This window comes from Mytilus edulis, chromosome 14 (genome assembly GCF_963676685.1).
Source record: "Mytilus edulis chromosome 14, xbMytEdul2.2, whole genome shotgun sequence".
NCBI classification, from domain to species: domain Eukaryota; kingdom Metazoa; phylum Mollusca; class Bivalvia; order Mytilida; family Mytilidae; genus Mytilus; species Mytilus edulis.
This window is the reverse complement of record NC_092357.1, coordinates 46,636,193-46,656,941: the sequence shown is the minus strand read 5'-3', so window position 1 is coordinate 46,656,941 and position 20,749 is coordinate 46,636,193. Positions and strand designations below refer to the sequence as shown.

Here is a 20,749-nt window from a genome sequence, read left to right as displayed (position 1 = left end):
TTAATGTGACCTATCGAATTAAGACTATGTACCGGGTTTGTAATAACATGAGCAACACGACGGGTGCCACATGTGGATCAGATTCTGCTCACCATTTTGGAGCACCTGAGAACACTCCCAGTTTTTAGTGGGGTTTGTGTTGCATAGTCTTTAGTTTTATATGCTGTGTCTTGTGTAGTATTATTTGTGTTTGTCTTTTCTTTGTAAGTAGCCATGGCGTTGTCAATTTATTTTCGATCTTCGAGTTTGGTATCTTTCCCCCCTCTTTTACAGATAAAACAGACACTAAAAATATCTTTTGGATCTTTAGAAATTTTATTAATTTTAAGATACTGCATCATAATATATTCTAAACTTACAATCAACTAATCTGCTTAAGGTATATTTACACATACAACTGCAAAACATAGCAATCGCAAACAATTATACATACATTCGTTACAAATTTGACTAGTTAAGTCCATTGAAAGTCGCTTCCGGAAAGGGACGATAACTTTGTGCAAACTGAATGTTGATGTGTGCATATACCGAAAAATTCAAAAAGGAAGATCTTTCTTATTCCTTTTTTTTCAATTTGGCTCGATTGGAAACAACATGCTTACATTAATAAATGCATTCTGATAAATGTTGCCATTTAATGGCTTAGTGGCTACTGAAATGAACATTGATTAACAAATGAAATTAATCCGGACACAACATTATCAAATTCACAAAAACACGAAGTCTGCTTAAAGATCTGGTAGTAACATTAAAGCATTAAGCTCTGTTTTCATCAAATGACAAAAAGCAATTATGTGACCTTAACCTACACGTACTTTTCATGTATTTACAACATATCAAATGGTTATAAATAAAATTTTAAAAACTTTACAAAATGGAAGACAACGATTTCGTTAATGCCTCTATGGAAGACATATTATATATATAACTATATACTAAATGTACCCGCAAATCTACGCTTTTATTAAAAAAATATCCTCAAAAAATATACATGCTAATTATTCATAAAAAATGTAATCAATAATTTTACAACAAAGTAATTCGATTTTGATTGGTTAATTCGTTGGTGGGAAAATATCTTCAAAAGATCACAACCGACAGGTTTTATCACAGAAATATATGACGTCAGCAATGCTTGTACTAAACGTTCTTGTTGTCATGAAGTAGTCTCAAACATAAAATTACTGAACATCTATACAAAACTTTTTAATGAACAACTGGCCACGAAAACAGTACGAAATACAATGTAAAATGCCCAATGAATTTCAAATCTAAAATTCAAAAGATTTATAAAAAAATATTGACTCTTTTCGATTAACAATATAACACGAATCAACAATGTACATTTGTAAAACGGTTCACTATCACTATGAAATGCCTGTAAAAATGGGCAGTGAGCGGTCCTATTAAAGACCTAACAATAACGTCCACATCACCATGGTAACAATTGGCAATCATTGACAAAAATAAGACATGAAAAATTAATGCATTTAAGTCTTTGTCACACTAGCACCTAAGTTAAAATGCATAACGCGTCATCTGCATAGGAATGGTAACGTGTGCACAGTCTGGAATGTCACGCGACATGATGAAAGACCACTTTTGGCGGTAGTTTAGCTAAATTAACAAACTTCACTATGGGTTTGTGTCATTGTAATCATTTTCTTTTCTTATTTCCGGTTTGTCTTTGTAAATGCCCCATAGGCACATGACTAGATCTGTCAGTAGTATAGAGTTCGTATTTCGTGCTACAATACGTAACACAAATAGTCCATCATCTCTAAGATAATCGTTGGCAAACTTTCTGCATAACTTTTTCTCGTCTTCTCCATGAAGCTGGTCATTGACTTTCAAAAACTTTTTGACGTAAGCGACACGGTTTTGTTTTACAACCACTCGCCAAACCCAGAACAGGAAATTTCCAGTGGTAACTACGGCTATGCAAACAAACCAGAACCATAAAAATATGAAAATTTTCTCGTTGAATAGATTTATAGGCAATACACACTGAACTGTCCATCGTTGAACATTTGCAAGTTGTCGAATATCGAAATCACAAAGCGTGACACGCGGGAATCTGTATGATTCTTTGATTTCCCAATCATTTGCTAAACCATTAATAACTTCAAATCCGTAAGCTGAAAAGAAATCGTGACCCATAAAGGCATTCAAGATGAAGAACTGGCATATGATGTTGACGCAGTACAAGATCTTTACAAACATGTACAGTCCGGTTAAAAATGTGCCTTCACGCTTGTTGCAGAAAACGCAGCAAAATCGCGCCATTTTGTGCTGAACACGGACCATGAAATTATGCGAATACGGTCTGTGTGTTTCCAACCAACGGTCAATGTAGATACTGATGTGCTTGACGGATTCGTCGCGTTTCTTGGGATCACTTGTTTGTGTTGATACGGCCATGTTTACGATTTTTTCAACGTTTAATCCAGAATATCCATTTAACATTCTCCAAACGAGGCAAGGAAATTTAAACATGAATGCCATAAAGACCAAGATGATAGGTATCCACTGGTAATAGGCGAGTTCTTCTGATTCACGGTCCATGTGATCTGTAGGGATGGCGTTATTCATGGGAATATAGTACGTGTTTTTAATCCAACAGTAGGATTTCGTATACGAGACATACGCCCCCGTGAATTGTGCTGGACACCAACATTGGATCGGGTCACCGACATATTGTCCGCCGCCTGTAAACACAGCAAAGACACAAAGCAATACCACCGTGTATAAATGATTTATTCTATCCACCCAATCATCATCGTCGTTGCCTCGGAGTTTGCTCCAACTAGCCCAACTCCCAAAAATCCAAACAACACTGAAAAAAATAAATAAAAATAGAATATAATAAACAGAATTAAAGAAAAATAGAATTATTTCTGGACGCAGAGATGTTTTATTATCTCCAAAATATGATTGATTTTTGGTATTTAACGCCACTTTCAGCACGGTTGGCTGTGTGGTGACGTCATGTTTTTATTTTTGGAGGAATCCAGAGAGAACCAACGACCTTCGGTAGGAAAACTGGCAATCCTTATAGTATTAAGATCGGCATCAAACGCACCTTTTCGAAATAGACTCAAGGTTAGGAGGCTACTTAGACCATCCATTGTTCCACCGAATCCCCTTTCCGGTACGACATATGTAAAAAAAAATGCTGAATATGGAATGTTTAAAAATTCTTTGTTTTGGTCTGTTATAAAATTCTCACATTTTAATTTAGATGGAAACTTTATTAACTGGCTTTGATATGTGCTTATTTCTCATGATATATTGTTGGAATTTTTAGGGGGGGACACCACAACCCCTTCTTTTCTACAGGTTAATTAATTGTCATCATTAAATAAACACATGTTGTTTAAATGAACGTCTAGTTTATTATTTTTATAGTACGTTTTGTCGAAATGGTGTTGAACAACACGTATGGATATGAAGATATAAGAACTGTTTATTTAGTAAAAAAATCTTTTGAAGTCTTCAAAACAATGGTTAGCTAATTTACACACGATAAATATACTGTCAACACAATGAATACATACAATAGAAATACGGTTTTATCTTGTGAGTTCAATTAACACCTCATAAAGGTCATGTTAAATTATTACGAAATACAAGCATTTAAATTATAATCTTGGGATTATTCCAAACAACAAAAGAAGATATCTGTCATTTGTCCCATTTTATAATCCAAAATAAAAACATTACGTATTGTTATTGGGGTGTTAAGTCCCGCATTAAGCTATCTCAACGGGAGATATCTTCAACGGCTTTAATGCAATAGAGTTCGTTTCACAACGGAAAAAGATGTATGGGCGAAGACCATTTCTCTTTAAAAAAAAATATTGCATAAACCAAGTCATAGGCTCGAGTATCACGAAGGCAATATGTCAGTTGCGTAATAAATATTACCAATTTTCGGTGTCTGCTTAACGTCCAGTGGCAAATATATCATGTTTGTACAATAAATACGTGGCTGCATAATGGGTCACCTGAGATTAATGTCTGAAAATAAGGACTAGCACTTGGAAAAGAGCATCAAAAACGGTAAACAAGGGCAGAAAGGAGTAATAAAAGTGCAGTTACAGGGCTCCGGGTACATCAACTTGAAAAGGGCGTTTCATTTTAAAAACATTGGGCATTTGACTAGAATGTATACGATTAAACCCTTGCATTCTTGCCGGATTTTTTGGGACTGGTTTTGTTTATAATTTGACAGAGGTGTTTATACGTTAGGTAATTTCAATTTTCATATATAACTGTTTATCTATGACAGATTTAGAGTGTACTAACACATCATATATCTTGGAGGTGGATGATGAGTTACAAGAGTTATCTATCTTTGATCAGTACAACACCATAAACGGTTGATGTAGGTAAATAATTTCGTATGTAGGTAAACAAATAAGCTGATTGAAAAGGCTTTAAGCTAGTTAAAAACTGAAAATGAATGAAGAATTTGAGGATGTTTATATTCTTAAACTTGGTATTTTTAATAATGCAATTCGTGTTGTTTTCCAAATTGCTCAGTGTACATTTATTGTATGTATTTAAAACAAAACAGGATTTAGGGATAAACTTATCCTAGCCATAAATTCTTATATAAACAAAGGTTATAAGGGAATTAATTGTGATAAAAGCATTTTAATCCATCTGAAGTTTCCATCGGTTTCAAACAAACACTTTATTTTGGTATGTGCCACCCAATATTTCGTTAGTGTACATGAATGTTCTAGGCAATATCAAATACATGTATAGGGTGCTAGACAAAGAATTTCTTTATCTTTTTTTATTATGTAACTTTTATTAAGATTTCTTTTATCTTTTACTCATTATGTAATCATTATGACTTCAGAAATTAACTTTGGCATTTTAATAATAGAAAGAATATATCTCGAGAATAATAATTCTGTCAAAAATGATAAAATAATATCTACAAAAAATGACATGTAGAATCCAGATTGAGGAAACGAAATATCATAAAATGTCAAATTTTTGTAATTGCTCAATTAATTAAGACAATGACGTAATTATCTTTCCTCTAGGTATGATATTATCTCTCTTTGTTAGAATGTGTTAATTATGATTAGAAACAAATCTGCTCAATGTCATAGGGGGCATTAAGTTTTGGACATATTTAAAATATTTAAAATGATCGTCTGCGTCGACCCCAAGGAGATTCAAGTTACATTGTCTTTCTGGACAGTCTGACAGCTGTAAACTAAAATAATTTCAATGAAAACTGCCCTTAGGATATACAATTCGCTTAAATTGTGAAAACGAAATCAATTTGAAAGCCGTTTGGTTAATTTTGGATTTTTTTTCAAAATTAAAAAAACACAACAAACAAATAATTATTGTAATTTGCCTTGGTTATCATGGTTATTGAGCAATTATATTTAGTTCAAAACTGGTAAAAGTGTGTACCTCTGTTCAATCATATCAATATGCTAAAATAATAAATGAACTAGATTGAAATACAATAATCAAACGACATTTTAAAAAGCATAAGCATTTAAAATTTAATCTTAATTTCATAATAAGATTTAATTTAGATCAATTATAAAAACTAAATATTGATTTATACATAAATTGTTTACATTCTGTGAGTAACAAAATATACACGTGAAGGTGACCGTTTCTTTTTATCAATATGAATTGTTTACTAATATTGGTCTTCGTTGGTCCTCTAAGCATTTTCTGGCACCTATCTCGTGCATTTATTTGGAAGATTCATTCATGAATATAACGATATGTGCTTTCATTTAGTTGTCGTCTGCTAAAGCCTTTGATGTAGGCGATCATGCAATTATTATATTACAATGCCAAACTCAATTACAAATTCTATCATTGTCTATTATTTGCGATATATATATCAAAGAAAATGTCGTGGGTTACGTTTGAACTGTTAAGAATCACAACAAGTTGTTGTGCAGTGCAATAATTGACAAGTAGATTTACATGTACTTGTAAGATGCATGTACAATAGAAAAAAGTTTTTGTCATATATTCTGAGAGGTATATTTGTAGGTAAAACAAGTGGTTTCTTATATATATATACAAGCGGTTTCTTCCATTGTTTAGTGTTTTTGAGAGCAAATTTCGTTACATGTATATTAGTCTGTGATAACATAAGTTTTCACAAGGTCAGGGAATTATTTTTTTATGGATTACAATATAATTACATGCATTTATAAAATATAACACTGGCAAAAAACGAAATATATGGTCTTGTATTTGAAAATATTATGGAAGAGCGATTTTTTATGTCGGTTTGTAATGTATCAAAGTGAATGAATAAAAGAAATTAGAAAAAGTATGAAACTTTGCAAAACAAAAATTTCTGTGCAGCTAAAACTAACACATATGCAATGAGCTGTTTATTATGTAAATTAAAATACAAATAGATAAACGTTTTTATAATCTTGCAAATTCCAAAATATGTGTAATTTAGATATCGTGTTGACAATTTGACAGGTTTGAGATATATAGATACTATGTAGAAAATGACAAGTGATTTTTGGTCAAACGTCATTTAACATATGTTTAAGATACTCAAACTTCCTTTGAAAGGGAAAACATATTGATAAGTTTATTAGTTAGGTTCGTCTCTCTGCCGTCTAACTTCAATTTTTAAATGTTTCATTGTTTTTTAATATTGTTAGTGTTTCATTTTGTTCAATGGTCAAAAACTCGACCTAAATTTTCCCAGTACAACTGTCGAAAAGAAGATAATCTCGTATGATATAAAGACAGTCTCAAATGTAAACAACTATGACCCCCGTACAACTCCATGTTTCGGACATTTAACCTCAATAAGCTAACCCAACTACGAAAAGATCACATAATCATGGAAAGAAATTATAAACCACGATAAAAATTTATTAAAGACATTTATGGCACATAATATTGTCAACAATGGACGACTATGTCGCCCCCAAATTTTTTGACTAAAATTTCACTCACCTCATTTTAGTTGTTTTCAATCAGTTGTTTTGTTTTTAATGTCCACACTGTTTAAGATGTCCTACTTTTACGAAATGTGAGGAAAAGGGGGCAAAGCCCAACTCGAAATCGTCAAACAGCTGAATGTTGCAATCCTAAAGCTTTAGTAATTCACTAGAGGGTGACGGATCCCTTAGCCAATCAGATTGGTCGCTGATGAAATTTACCTATGTAGTATATCGTTTGTGTAGTTAACAAGTTAACGTGAGCAGGTAAATAGAGACACACCTGTAAACATTTGAGTGACGTGCGCTTTGTTTGGTTTCTTATCCTAAATATTAAATATTCCATGACGCTTTTCTTGGGAGAATTACAAATAGTTCTAATTTCATCAGACAACCCTTTCAACACTTAAGATTTAAGAAGCTTTTAATTATAAAGGAGTTAAATTAAGAAAACATGTTTAAGGTAAAATTATAGCAGGTGGTCATTAAGAAACGCTTTGAAACAAAATGACAAATTGAAAATCATCAACAATTACCAAAAACATGTAACCCCAACGAATAAATAAATATAAAAATTTGACCTTCGTAATGTGTCCTACCGTCTACTATTTTTGCACAAAAAAGTAAAATGTTATTTAAAAAAAAGTGAAAAATGCAGTTGATAAAGATAGGAAAGCAAAATCTTATACACTTTATGTTGACAAGACAAGAGTATATATAATGTGTATGATCATTGGCGGATCCAGGGGGGGGGGGTCCGGGGGTTGAAACCCCCCCTTTTTTTTGGGCCGATCAATGCATTTGAATGGGGACATATAGTTGGAACCCCCCTTTGTCCTTGGTTGGGAACACCCTTTTTAAACGGCTGGATCTCGAGGGCTGGATCCGCCACTGATGATCAATAATTTGTATAGTTTACAAATCCTTTGTAAGTTTGCTAAAGAGACAATTATCACACAGAAACACATGGACGAGAAAATAAACAATAGGTTTGATGGCATAGCTCTTTCTTTTTCTTTTTTTTTTGGGGGGGGGGAGTATTTACAAAAAGTAATGAACATCGTAATATTGACCATAATTCTTTATTGTAGTAAAGCATAAGTGCAACATGTAATAAACAAAATACATATTACATATTATAAACATATGTAAACTTTAAATTTTACATTATTAATAAAATTGTAAAATTTTCGGGTTTATTTTTATTTCTGAATAGTTTTTTGCTTCCCCGTGACTGTTCGTTGTTCATTTATAAAGCCGACTAAGATCTGCACAGCAAGCCAACATCGGAATTTTTTTCCCTAAATGCTGAACGAAATATGAAGCATCCATTTTTGTTTACATTCATGAATATATTTTCTCCTTAGCAATACTATTCGAACATATGTATACATGTGTCATTTGACTAGATTAAGTATGAAAATACGTTTAATATCATAGAATTGAATTTTTATTTGTAAATCGAAGTTGGAACTAGTAAATAGGGTTCCACATTATGATAATGAGATAACGAATTAAAAGAGAAATTCAAAAAGGGGGGGGGGGTAACATAAATCAATTGCGTTGGCTTGAATAAGACGCAATCGACATTTTAATAAGTAAAAATTGAAACAAAACTGAAAGGGTTTTTAAAGTTAAAAAGAAATAATATCAAAAAAACATTAAATGGTCCCTGTTGAAAAGTTTTCCTATTTGCAATCGTACATTTAATTTCATATGATGAAAATATATATATCTTTTTTTCACATTTTTATACTTTAAAAAAAAACCAGGAATATACTAATGCGCTGTAAAAAAAAACCCTGACAATCTTTTTTAAACACTGCTTAAATCTACCGTACAATCTTTAGTATTGCTTGTATTTCCGTAAATAGACTTATTTTTAAATACAAGGTTAAAGTCCAATCGATATACTTGTAAACATACAAAATGGCTACTGACGATTTAGAAAATCTTATTGAAGAATTGAGAAGAAATTTTAACAGAGACGACGATGACGAAGAGGTTGATGAAGAAGCTCTAGCGGATCTCGACACTGAATGTGATATTTCTGAGCTTGACGAAGAAACGGTGTTAGCCGAGAGTAAAAAGGTATCAATTTTTTGTCGCAATTGTTTGTCACCTTATCAAGGAGAGAGAGGGCAAGCCGGAAGTATAATACTTAAATGTGAAAAGTGTGACCATAGAGACGTTGTTACCGAAGATGATTTACAGGATACGGAGCCAGAACATTCCGAAAGTCTGGCAAAGGGAGGTAATATAATTCTGAACCGATTTTCAAAAGTTTTATTAGAAAAGAATGACTTGAAAAATATTGACATTGACGGGTCGTGTTGTATGGATGATGAGTTTCAGGTGATAACAGAGGCTTTGCCTTACATTACAGGTAGTATGAAGCAAACTTTCAGTGAAATGCATAGAATTACGGATGAACACCGACAGGTTCACAATGCCGGAATGATCCGAATGTTAACAGAGCAAGGTCGATGCGAAGAATATGAGACCGAGGATGGATCAAAGGCTATGAAGTTTTCTGTTCCAATCCATGGCTCAGAGGAAGAAGGGGATTTGGTTATTTTGCCAGAATTTTACAAACTTCCGGAAGAAGCCAAAACAAACTTCCGAATGGCAGGGCGTCTAGGAATGCAAAAAGTCGATACCTTTATTTTGAATATTGGACTAAAAAGAAGTCAGCTTCAAGTGATGCCATTGTTTCAAGAACGCTTATTAAAGTATTGTAAATTTTCTAAAAAATCAAAATGTGATAGTAACGCACAAGATGAGTTGAAGATGCCGAATAATGATAGTGAAGTTGCCAGTAAATTCATAGACAGCAACGTCAGTAGTGATATCTCTGGCTCCAAAGTAGTTAAAAATTTAAACTTGTCAACCGGAAACGGGACAATCACGCAACAAGAAACAAAAGTCAAACACTTTGAAGAAGAAAGTTCGTCATCGAACTGTGATATTTTACCACAATCAATAAAAGAACCTTCAAATGATACTAGCAATCCAAATTTACAAAAAGAGACAGGAATCATTGAAAATGTCGAATCACCGCCCGAATACCATCCAAATTCAGAACTAAAAGAAACACAGGATCAAAGCTCTGCCTGTGTAAAAGAAAATAAGAGCCCCGAAGCTGAAAACACTGACATTGACTCTCCGTTGCCTGAGGATGGGGGTTGTAAACCGAAAGTAAACTACGTGAACGGTGAATCACTTGACGACGACGAATCATGTGACGGAACAAATGGGTCTATTTTACCAGAGTTGCAAGAATTTTCGATCATTTTGAATTCAACGGAGGAGCAGAAAGAACTAGCTAAACTTATTCCAACTGATGTTGTAGTTTTTGAAGAATCATTGCAGTTTTCACATATCGAAGCAAACGAGGCGTTCAATGAAGTTACGTCATCTATGATTACGCGAGCGACTCTAGCTAAAGAACAGCGCATGCGCAATACTATGAGCATGATTAAACGCGCAGCTCGAAGCATGTCGGAAAAAGTTGATAAAGTTCAAAACGATATGATCAAAGAACTCCAGATTGCATACAAATCAAAGAAAATAAAAGCAAATAAACAAAAGGAACATTTAGAAGAGACTCAAAACACACTCGAACATTACAGGGATATGATAGCTCATTACCAGCAGACTGGCGAGATGGACAAACTCATGGAAATCCTTGACATTCTTAGAGATTATAATAATATGAACTAAAAAAAAACGAACTTTTTCAGAAATTTCAAATTAAAATTTATAATTGTTTTGCAAGTGCTGATTTAGTTTGAAGATTTTCATAATAATAATTTTTTTTAACAAGAGTAAACGATACAAAGACCATCTTTTCTGTTGCAAATATGACGCAATTCCTTCATCTACATTGCAACATTAATAATCGCTACTCTTTTGAATAAATAAGAGTAAAGGAAAAATTATTATCTATTATAATTTTTTTCTGTGGCAGCCATTTCTGAACCTACTCGTTTCAAGGTGCGTTTGACTCCAATCTTTTCAATTGTTTTCCTAGTGAAGGTCGATGGTTCTCTCCATAAACGAATTTTTTCTCCATATAATATTTAAGCTGCGAAAGCTGAATATACAGGAAAAAAAGCTGCGAAAGCTGAATATACAGGAAAAAAAGCTTCGAAAGCTGAATATACAGGGACAAAAATCAAAAAGTGGTTCAATTTTGTTTAATTTTGTTCAATTATTCTACTTGTAAAACAAACATACAACATTAAACATGTTAAATCTATGTTTCTTGCAATGATTCGGATATATACCTCTAATTAGGGAGTCCAAGGCAATCCCGGGTTTTGTAAAAGGCAATATTAAATTCATTAATGATTGACTGCTGAGTAAACTGTTGATAATTTCGTCGATTCACCAGTTGTAGTTAGAACTTAGAAGAAGTAATTCAGAGTAAAATTTCAAGTATTTTGTGGGAAAGTACCATACATAACAAAACGCTTTGTGGGATTTTAATGATTTCAATTGTTTAATCATTGTTAGTTTTTGTGTCATTTTCTTTGTACAATTAACACATTATAAAATTAAAAGTAACAACAGAAAAAGATTTTTTTCCTTCTCAGTTAGATTTCCTGTCCGGACAATGAAACTGCGAGACTTAAGGGTGGTTGTTTACACTGAAAGATGACCGTTGTCCCTTGTAGAGATTAAAAAGCCACTGGTAGTAACTGTATAATCTATCATATAATTATGTCCCTACAACTAGAAATAATTATCTGATCCTTTTAATGGGAACGATATTGGAAATTTGATATCTGACTGGTAAAATTTATTCGATGTTTTGTAAGTCTAAGTAAAAGATCGGGACTGCCTACTGTGTATTGGAATGACCCTGAATATTACACAGGTGACTTGTTGACCTCAATACATAGCCCAAATTATTTTTGAGTTTCTTTTACTGTTTTAATGAAGCTTCACCTTGAAAACATTCTAAGACTATCTATATTTTTGGGTATTTAATACCGTTTTTTCCCCAGGACATACTATTTGGAACCAGGAAACTATTAGATATTTGAATATTGTTTTTATTGGTTTACATATTGATAATGTCAGCATTAAATTATACACGTCAATCTGTCGTTACCTATTTTGGCATTTAACAAGGTCAGGTTCTTTCTGACTGTTAATGACGTATGCAAGTTACACTAAATCCATTTTAGTCCTAGATACATAAAGTTTTTGTCAGTTGTTATTGGCTTTGAACTGGCTGTCAGTAACTGCGAGTACACTCAGATCTGACTGTACTGTTTTTGTTTTTGTTTTAAAGATGCATAACTACTCTGCAACGTCCGGTCTGTGTTTTTTGCCAGATGTTTTTCAGCTTTGTATCGATGTGATGAGCTAATTAGCCCTTTCAACTGATTTTTTAAAATGGTTTGTTGTTGTTGTTGTTGAAACCTTACCGTCTAAGGCCCAGTTCGGCGAGGTTGGTGTCTTCAAATATGTTTAACCCCGCCACATTGTATACCGGTATGTCCCATACGTTGGGAGCCTGCAGTTCATTAGTTGTAGTTGGTACATTTTTGTGATATTTGTTCAGAATTTTTTTTTAATATAAATTAAGCCGTTAGTTCTCTCAATGTATGTTTCCTAATTTGCATGTCGGAGCCTTTTATAGCCGACTAAATACAGTATAGTTTTTCTCATTGTTAAATGCTTGCCTACACATGCTTACATCCACTTCATTTAAACTTTGGTGGATAGTTGTCTCATTTGGCAATCATACTCCATCTCCCTTTTTACATCAGTCGACTGGGATGGCTGAAGGTATATGGTTCTCTCTCTGGGTACTACGGCTTCCTCTACACACTTGCATATTGTCCGCCATGTAATAGTCAAGTGCGATGAAGATTGCTTTAAGGGGGTAGACCTTGGTTCAGGGAGATAACTTTAAATCAGTTAAGCGTTTGTAAAAGTCAAGTTCATCAATGTATTTTAAGCATTCACCTGAAACAGATTGAAAATAATCTATGTAACCTAGAAGCTTAGAATATATTTTTGAAAATGGTTGACACAAACGTACTAATGATTTTAAGAGTTATTTCCCTTAACTTAGGTCTACCTCCTTAAACACCATAAATTAGGACAAAGCCATCATCATTTGATATTGTCTGCTGAAAACTTAGTTTTAATGATATTATCTGGGAATTCACCACTAGTACATATCGATTGGACCCAGTAGCAGTAATTCAGAGTAAATTTTTATTAGTTCTAGGGAGGGAGTGACCATAATTAAGAAAAGGTTTTGCGATATATTTCATGATTTTAATTTAATGAATTATTAGTTTTTGTGTCATTTTACATTGTAAAATTATACAAATTATCATATGATTATAACTAACAACAGCAAAAGTAGTTTAAAGCTTCTGAAATGAATTGATTGATTCACAGTTGGGTGTCCATTAAGGACACTGAACCAGAGAGACTAACGGGTGGTTTACGTTGTTTACCCCAAAAGGTGACCATTGTCACTTTCAAAGACTCAAAGCCACTAGTTATAAATAGATAATATTACATTTAATTATATCCCTACATGACTAGAGAGAATTATTTGAACCTTCTGATGAAAAAACTATTTGAAATTTGATATTTGACTGGTCAAATTTATTAGATGTTTTGTAAGTCAAGTGAAAGATCGGGACTGCCTACTGTGTTATGGAATGACCCTGAATATTAAACAGTTAATTGGCTGTATGACCTCAACTTATACCCCGAAATATTTTTAGGTTTCACGTATTGTAAATTAAGGCTTTTAAAACATAAACAGACAACCTGAGATCAGTTATTTTATATATGATCTTGTTTTTTCCCCACTTGACCACTCAGAAACCATACGACGGGAATACTTGAACTCATGACTATTTGGGTTAGGAAACTATTTTCATATGCATACGTTGATTTAAGTTTACAATTTTTCGATCAGTCAACTATATTTCATTCTTCTGTCTTCTCTTATTTTGATCCAGTTTCAATACAGCTTTTATCAGTATTTTCTTGCTTTTCTTTTACTAATATGGTGTAGAAGATATGTTACTATTCTTTTGGTCTGCTCAACTGTTACTGTTGTACGAAACGGAGACTCAAGTAGTCGTTTTTGTAAGATTTTGAATGACATCTTGTGACTGTCTACCTTTCTAATCCAAACATGCAGGGGTCAAGTTAAACATCTTTGAATATGATGAGGTATGATGATCAATGGGACAATTATCCACTAGAGTCCAAAAGTCGTGGATTAATTATACTAGTATAGGTCACTGTAACATTGATTGAATGGCGCTATAATGCAACTTTCAACACTCTTGTTATATTCCATGGCAGTCGGTTAATATTGGTGGAGCAAGCAGGAGTGTCCGGAGAAAACCACCAACTTTGAATTTCGACAGGAAAACGGACAATCCTAGTTATTTAAGATTGGAGTCGAACGCACCTATCATGAGCCTGATTCGAACTCACCCTACTAGCACTTGTCTAATGAAATCCATTTTTTTCAGACTGATTCAAGATTGTTTTGGGGTCTGTATTGATGTGATATATAGATATTATATTAAAAATTAGGCATTAAAAAAGAATTTCTCCATTTTCATTTCTTTACGCCATGACTTCTCTACACACAAGAAAGGGGAACAACTCATATTTAACATCCTTTTCTAAAAGCATGTTAAATATAACCATAGCAGGGGATTCTGGCTCACTGTTCTTTACGAAGGATAAATTTGTACCAGAACACACATGCTTATATAAATTTAGAGTCAAACGCTGTTACGGAAAGAGTTATAATCAATCACCAGTCGTTTTAAATTACAAACCATTCATTAAACAATTTGTCATTCTTATCAAATCACATCATTATTGGTACGACTTGCATCATTAAATGGTTGTCAGTTTAAATGGAATTTTAAACATTGTGATGAGTTAATTCGTCGCATCATTTAATCTGTATTTTGAGGACGGCCATTAAAGTCTCCTATTTGAATAACAGCCTGTTTACAAACATGCTTTTTTGCAAGCATATTGTATTTGTTCATCAACAAATTACTGAAACATTTTACATGCTTTAAAGTCACGAAGGTGACTTGAGTGCGACCCTGTCTATAGCTATAGGAAATCATTGTCTTGTCCGCCATTTAAACACTGACTGCAATTGTCGTCTGCAGAGAGAGAAACAGAGATGGGCGTGGCAGACGATTGGCTCATAGATCTAAGTTGAACCATGCAATATTTAGCTTTTGTCTTAATTCTGCAACCAACATAATAAGGGTTTTTTTTTTTATTGTTCAGTTTTGTTCCTATATAATGACTTTTCAAATACATTATAATGTTTGTGAACATAGTATGTAAAAGTACAGTTATAAATGCACTCGTTTAAGCACAACATTAAGTAAGGGTCTGGTAGGGTTTACAAATAGAGAATAGCAGACAGATGTTAAAAATAGAGAAAAATAGACAACACTAAAAAAGGAATAGAGAATAATTAGGCGCTAAAATATAGGATATCAAACAATGGGCAAAATAAATAAGAATGTAGCAAAATGGTCTACGAAAAAATAAAAGAAACAAATGATGATGTACTCCCATCAAGATCCTCTTACGTAGCGTTCTAAATTATAAACCATTGACATGTTAACTGTACACAAACAATAAAATATTTCTATCACGAAAATGTCATCAAATTGTCATATAAAGGTCAGAGATGCAATCGGTGCACCATTGTTGCAAATCACATGTTGAAACTGTTAACAACAGACGGACCCATGTTTAAATATTGCCAAATAAACAATCCCAGTTAAAAAGAATTTAAAAGGTATTTCCTGCTGTTTTTCTTTTGTATATCATTTACGCACATTTTATTCCGTATGTCTACTGTAACAGATAATATTGTTTATATAAATGCCTCCGCTCCAAACAATCCGTTACGATAATACTGACAGAAAAACTGACTTTTCCGGGTTAGGAAATTAGTACCAATAACTGATGTCAAACATAAATAAACAGAACCATATTTGATGTCATGATAAGTTTATAGTTTTGCAATCAAAGCATATGCTTCATTAACGAATACTGTTGACCTGACAAAATAATCCCCGCGAATTCTAAAATTTTAGAATGAAAACTGTGCAAGCTGTTCCTTTTTTTTTTGTCTCTTGAAAATTATATAAGCACTTTATAAATTTCGTACAACCAAAGCATGCATAATAAGGCTATTTACCGGATTTGTTATCTTATAAACAACACGACGGGGGCTACATGTGGAGCAGGATCTGCTTACTCTTCCGGATCACATGAGATCACCCCTAGTTTTTGGTGGGGTTCGTGTTGTATATTCTTTAGTTTTCTATGTTGTGTCATGTGTACTACAGTTTGTCTGTTTGTCCTTTTCATTTTTAACCATGGCGTTGTCAGTTTATTTTCGATTTTTGAGTTCGACTGTCCCTCTGGTATCTTTCGTCCCTCTTTTATGAAATAATAATAGGTCTTATTCGATTTCTGAAATGCTAAGGGTGTGTATAAATTTTATGTATTAGATTTCGAATAATAGAGTGTGGGAACTGTAAGATATAAACATTCATTTTTTTTGTGGACTACTGTTGTTAAATTTGTCATTTCTCGTTATTTTCAGAAATTTATCGGTCTCTTTGTCTCTTATTGATTTCCAGTCTCACTTTGGTATCGTTAGCCTCTTTTTCGTTTCACGTGCTTCTAAGTCGTATACAACCTGTCTTCTGTCTTTCGGTGTATTGATGAAACATTTCAAAGGAATGCGGCAATAAAATCAAGACGAGTGCATGTTTCTTGACTAAATGACTATTATTGGATCCTTGGTGGAAGTTATCAATAACAAGCATGTCAAATAAAACATAAATATTACAGGTAGACACCTAACATGCTATTTCTGATTTGACATGTCATAAAATACATGTATTACAACCCGTCAATTATTTATGTACTAATTATCACTTCATTCAATACACGTTTGTCCAAAATCAGACAGGGAAAATGTTTATTGACATTTTGTCCGGAACCAGACATACCAAATGTAACATTATCCCATAATGGCTGAAAACCACCCGGATGTGGCCAGTAGTCCAGAAAATTGTGTATCATATTACACAATATTTATATTTTATCGCGGGATCTCGTGCCAATATTTTTCTTTTTGCTTTAATCTAGTGTGAGAATGTTTAAGATGCCCTGAAGCCAAATTAAAACTGAAGTGAAGGAGATCTGATAGACATCTTTATGTAATTGAATATTCCTTCAACAAGTACTGGAAAACGCTGATCATGCAAAAGTTGTCCTGTTTAAACAATATGTGTTATTCAAAATAGATTTAACAAGAGGGCGTCCATTTGATATTTAGGGAGGGGGCAGGGTCGGGAGGGACGATTGCAGGATGAAACATTGGAAAATAACTACATGTGTGAATTCCAATATCTATTTTATGGAAGTTGAAATTGAATTCCAACTTGTTTTCTTAACCATCATATGAAATATATATTATTTATATAAATTGTTGTTTAGTAAGGGAAAGGGACATATGCAGTGGTGGTTATTATAGAAGGACAATTAATCATGCTTTTTAAAGAAATTGAAATGAATGAATCTTAATGAGCAAAAGAACGAATAGATTAATAAACTATAATTAATAAGCAGAAAGAATTAATAATAAATTGAGTGGAACTGTTGGTTTTCATTTTTTTCACAAAAGGTATACTATTGCTCATTATTTTAGCTAACATATACTGTATGTACAATTATTTCTCATTCCTGTCGGAAATATATATTGTAAACCAAGTTTTTTTCGCGCACACTTTATTTTGCCATAGTTCTTTTGAACCTACCCAACTGATTTATTGCTTTGTTGTATTGAAAATGCTCATGTTAGTGAGCTCGATTTGAGTCGTGGTTCTACGAAAATTGGTTAGTGTCATCAAAATATATTATTTCAAGTCTTTGGTTTGATACTAACATGATACGGAAGCCGGTTAGTATCATTGTAGAGCTTCTTTATAACGACTTAGCTAAGTTGTTTAAACGAGTTAGTAAAGTCATTAAAACAAGTTAGCTAAGTTATTAAAACAAGTGAGCTACGTCGTATTTACGATATAGATAAGCTTAGTCGTTATAACAAGTGACATATGTCGTAATAACAAGCTGACTAAGTCGTTATAACGACTTAAAAGTGAAACTCCACCATGATACTAACCGGCTTCCGTAGTCATGTTAGTATCATGTTAGTATCATGTTAGTATCATGTTAGTATCAAATCAAAGACTTGAAATAATATATTTTGCTGTTTCCCTGCTATAAGAATACATAATTTATAGAAGAGAAACGACAGGGTGGCGCGGAGTTAATATAATGTGACCAGGTGAGGTTGGATGTCCTCACACAGACTATACAACCTTGTGAACTTTAGCACATAAAACCACCTCAGTGTGTTGGCCTAATATACAAAACAGGGATCATATTCAAATCCCATTAACATGGTCTCGTCCTGATTACAAATTAACCAGTGGACGTTAAAAAGCCATCCATCATCCTCTTATTTGCATAAAGTCACCAAGACGGGAATTGAATTTAGGAATACTGTTCGCAGTCAGATATTCGCATGTATATAATATCTTTAAGATTAAGTGTATCAGTGTCCAAACTAGTTTAGATCATGCTAAGCTAGTATAAATCCCACATTGTTGAATATTCTTTTTATCTTTTTACTTTTACAGACCACTAACTGTCCTTGAACCTTTTCGCCACGTGTCTCAATGTAAACTGGAACAATTTCTGTCGTCCGATTAAATGAAAAAGAACCGTATTTTCGAGTTGGGAGTTCGAGTTTTCAGAGTATCATACTTGACATTGGATATATAATTGGGCGCTTGACATTATTTGGACGTCTGTCTAGTATATGCTACCCTCTATTGTTGATTGGTTTGACACGTTAACGTATACCCCAGATCTCTTTTTATTTACATGACTGTACGGGTAATTTATTACTGGCAAGGCTAAAGTTATGCTTTTCTATGTTTTGCGTCGGCATGTTTAGAAATAGTTGGTAGTCTTGGGTAAAACACACATACACTATAGCACTTCATACAATCTTAAGGTAAAGAGGTAAAGGGACATCAAACTTAAGTCATATTTTCTCTGTGCTTGTCTTTCTTCGTCTGAAAAGTCGACTCGAGCTCAAACAGAATACAAAAAAAAAACCATCCGGAACACGAATTTGGTTATTTTTGTTCATATAACTAATAATAGCTGTTCACGTTTAATTCGATCAAGAATAAGGTTTATGGGTAACATTTCAGGTTTGCTTGTTTTTCGAAAGGAAGCGCTGGTTATAGGCGTTTACTGCCTAAGTTTTGTTCACGGCAAGGAGGAAGGTCATCGTCGAGTTTGAAGTCTTACCAAAATTTTGCTGAAACAGCAAAAAAATGAGGACAGATGTGATGTGTCATGTACTTCCCATATCGCGGCAATCTTTGTTAGAGGCATGAAATTTAAAATAGGCCATTATAAAAACAAGTGACTTTTATTCGACCTTTGATTCCGGTTATTATGCATTTAATTATAACACTCCGTTCGGGGCTAAATATACTTAATGTAGCATTACCTAATATTAAGCCAGAAATTGGTAGTATTACTCTTACCAACTGTGAATGTATGTGTAATTTTAGAGTTGTTCAGCTCATTATGAAACGTTATACCAAAATTTTATCACCAATTATGGAAAAAGTTCAACAACTTTTTATATTAATCGGTCAGGGTTTTTTTTCTATTTGACCTTTGGCAGAAAAGAATAACCAAGTTATCAATATTTATAACCAATATACCTTGAGGCTATGTCAAAAACAAATATAGACTATTTTTGTACGAAATTATAATGTTTCTATATTTAGGATCTTTTCACAATTTTGTCTCGCTGTTGATTCCAAATACTAAAACAAAGAATGGTTTACTAGTTGCTCCATCACATTAAAAAAATGATTGAATGGGTATAGACAGTTGTTCATCCCATCACTTCTCTCCTTCTTGGTAGCTGTTTTTGGCTATTCGGGATGTATACTAACCTTTGATAGTTTTGAACAAGTAGCCAGCTTTAAGAGAAGGGGGGATTCTGTCATTGTAAAACATACACTCATCCAATCCCATTTTTCCAGTAGCTGTCCGAATCCCCTCCCCCTCCATTTCGAGTCGATCCCTTCTTATCTATTGCAATAATCGTGTAATTGTTTTGTTCCTTAAATGGTATGTTATACTGCCAATGGACGTTAGGCTAACACCAATCTGTAGTTACAAGGCCTTTTTGCCAATGAACAGGCTTGAAATGTTTGTCACTTGTCTTTAAGTCAACAACAGTCAATCAATTCGTGAGAAAGCGAATGTTACCGAGTTTAAGAATCAAAGCCTTCTCACCATTGAACAGGCAAGACATATTTGTCATGCACTAGGGGTTAAGCTACCAACAATTAAATAATAAAATAGAAAGCAAATGTTGCCGTGTTGTAGTACCAAAGCATTCTCGCCAATGAACAGCCATGAAATATTTACCACTAGACTTTTAACACAACAATTAATAACTTCGTTGGAAAGAAAATGTAACCGTTTTTTAGTATAAATACTTTCTAGCCAAGTCATATCGTGATAAAAGTTCACGAAAAGTGTACGACTGACATACTTTTTGATATATTTACATTTCAGAAATATTATATGTTCTTGCATGACAATGAAATATTAAATTAAAGTTTTTG

General features: G+C 33.3%; 1 protein-coding gene across 1 annotated transcript; it reads right to left on the bottom strand.

The window, feature by feature from the left end:
- Positions 1-296: 296 nt before the first annotated feature.
- On the bottom strand, positions 297-7,653 carry LOC139502482 (innexin unc-9-like). Its single transcript, XM_071291962.1, has 2 exons — positions 6,982-7,653; positions 297-2,836 (listed from the first exon to the last, which is right to left on the bottom strand). Exons 1-2 carry the CDS (start codon positions 6,984-6,986, stop codon positions 1,636-1,638), a joined length of 1,206 nt encoding a protein of 401 aa, XP_071148063.1. The 5' UTR covers positions 6,987-7,653; the 3' UTR covers positions 297-1,635.
- Positions 7,654-20,749: the final 13,096 nt, after the last annotated feature.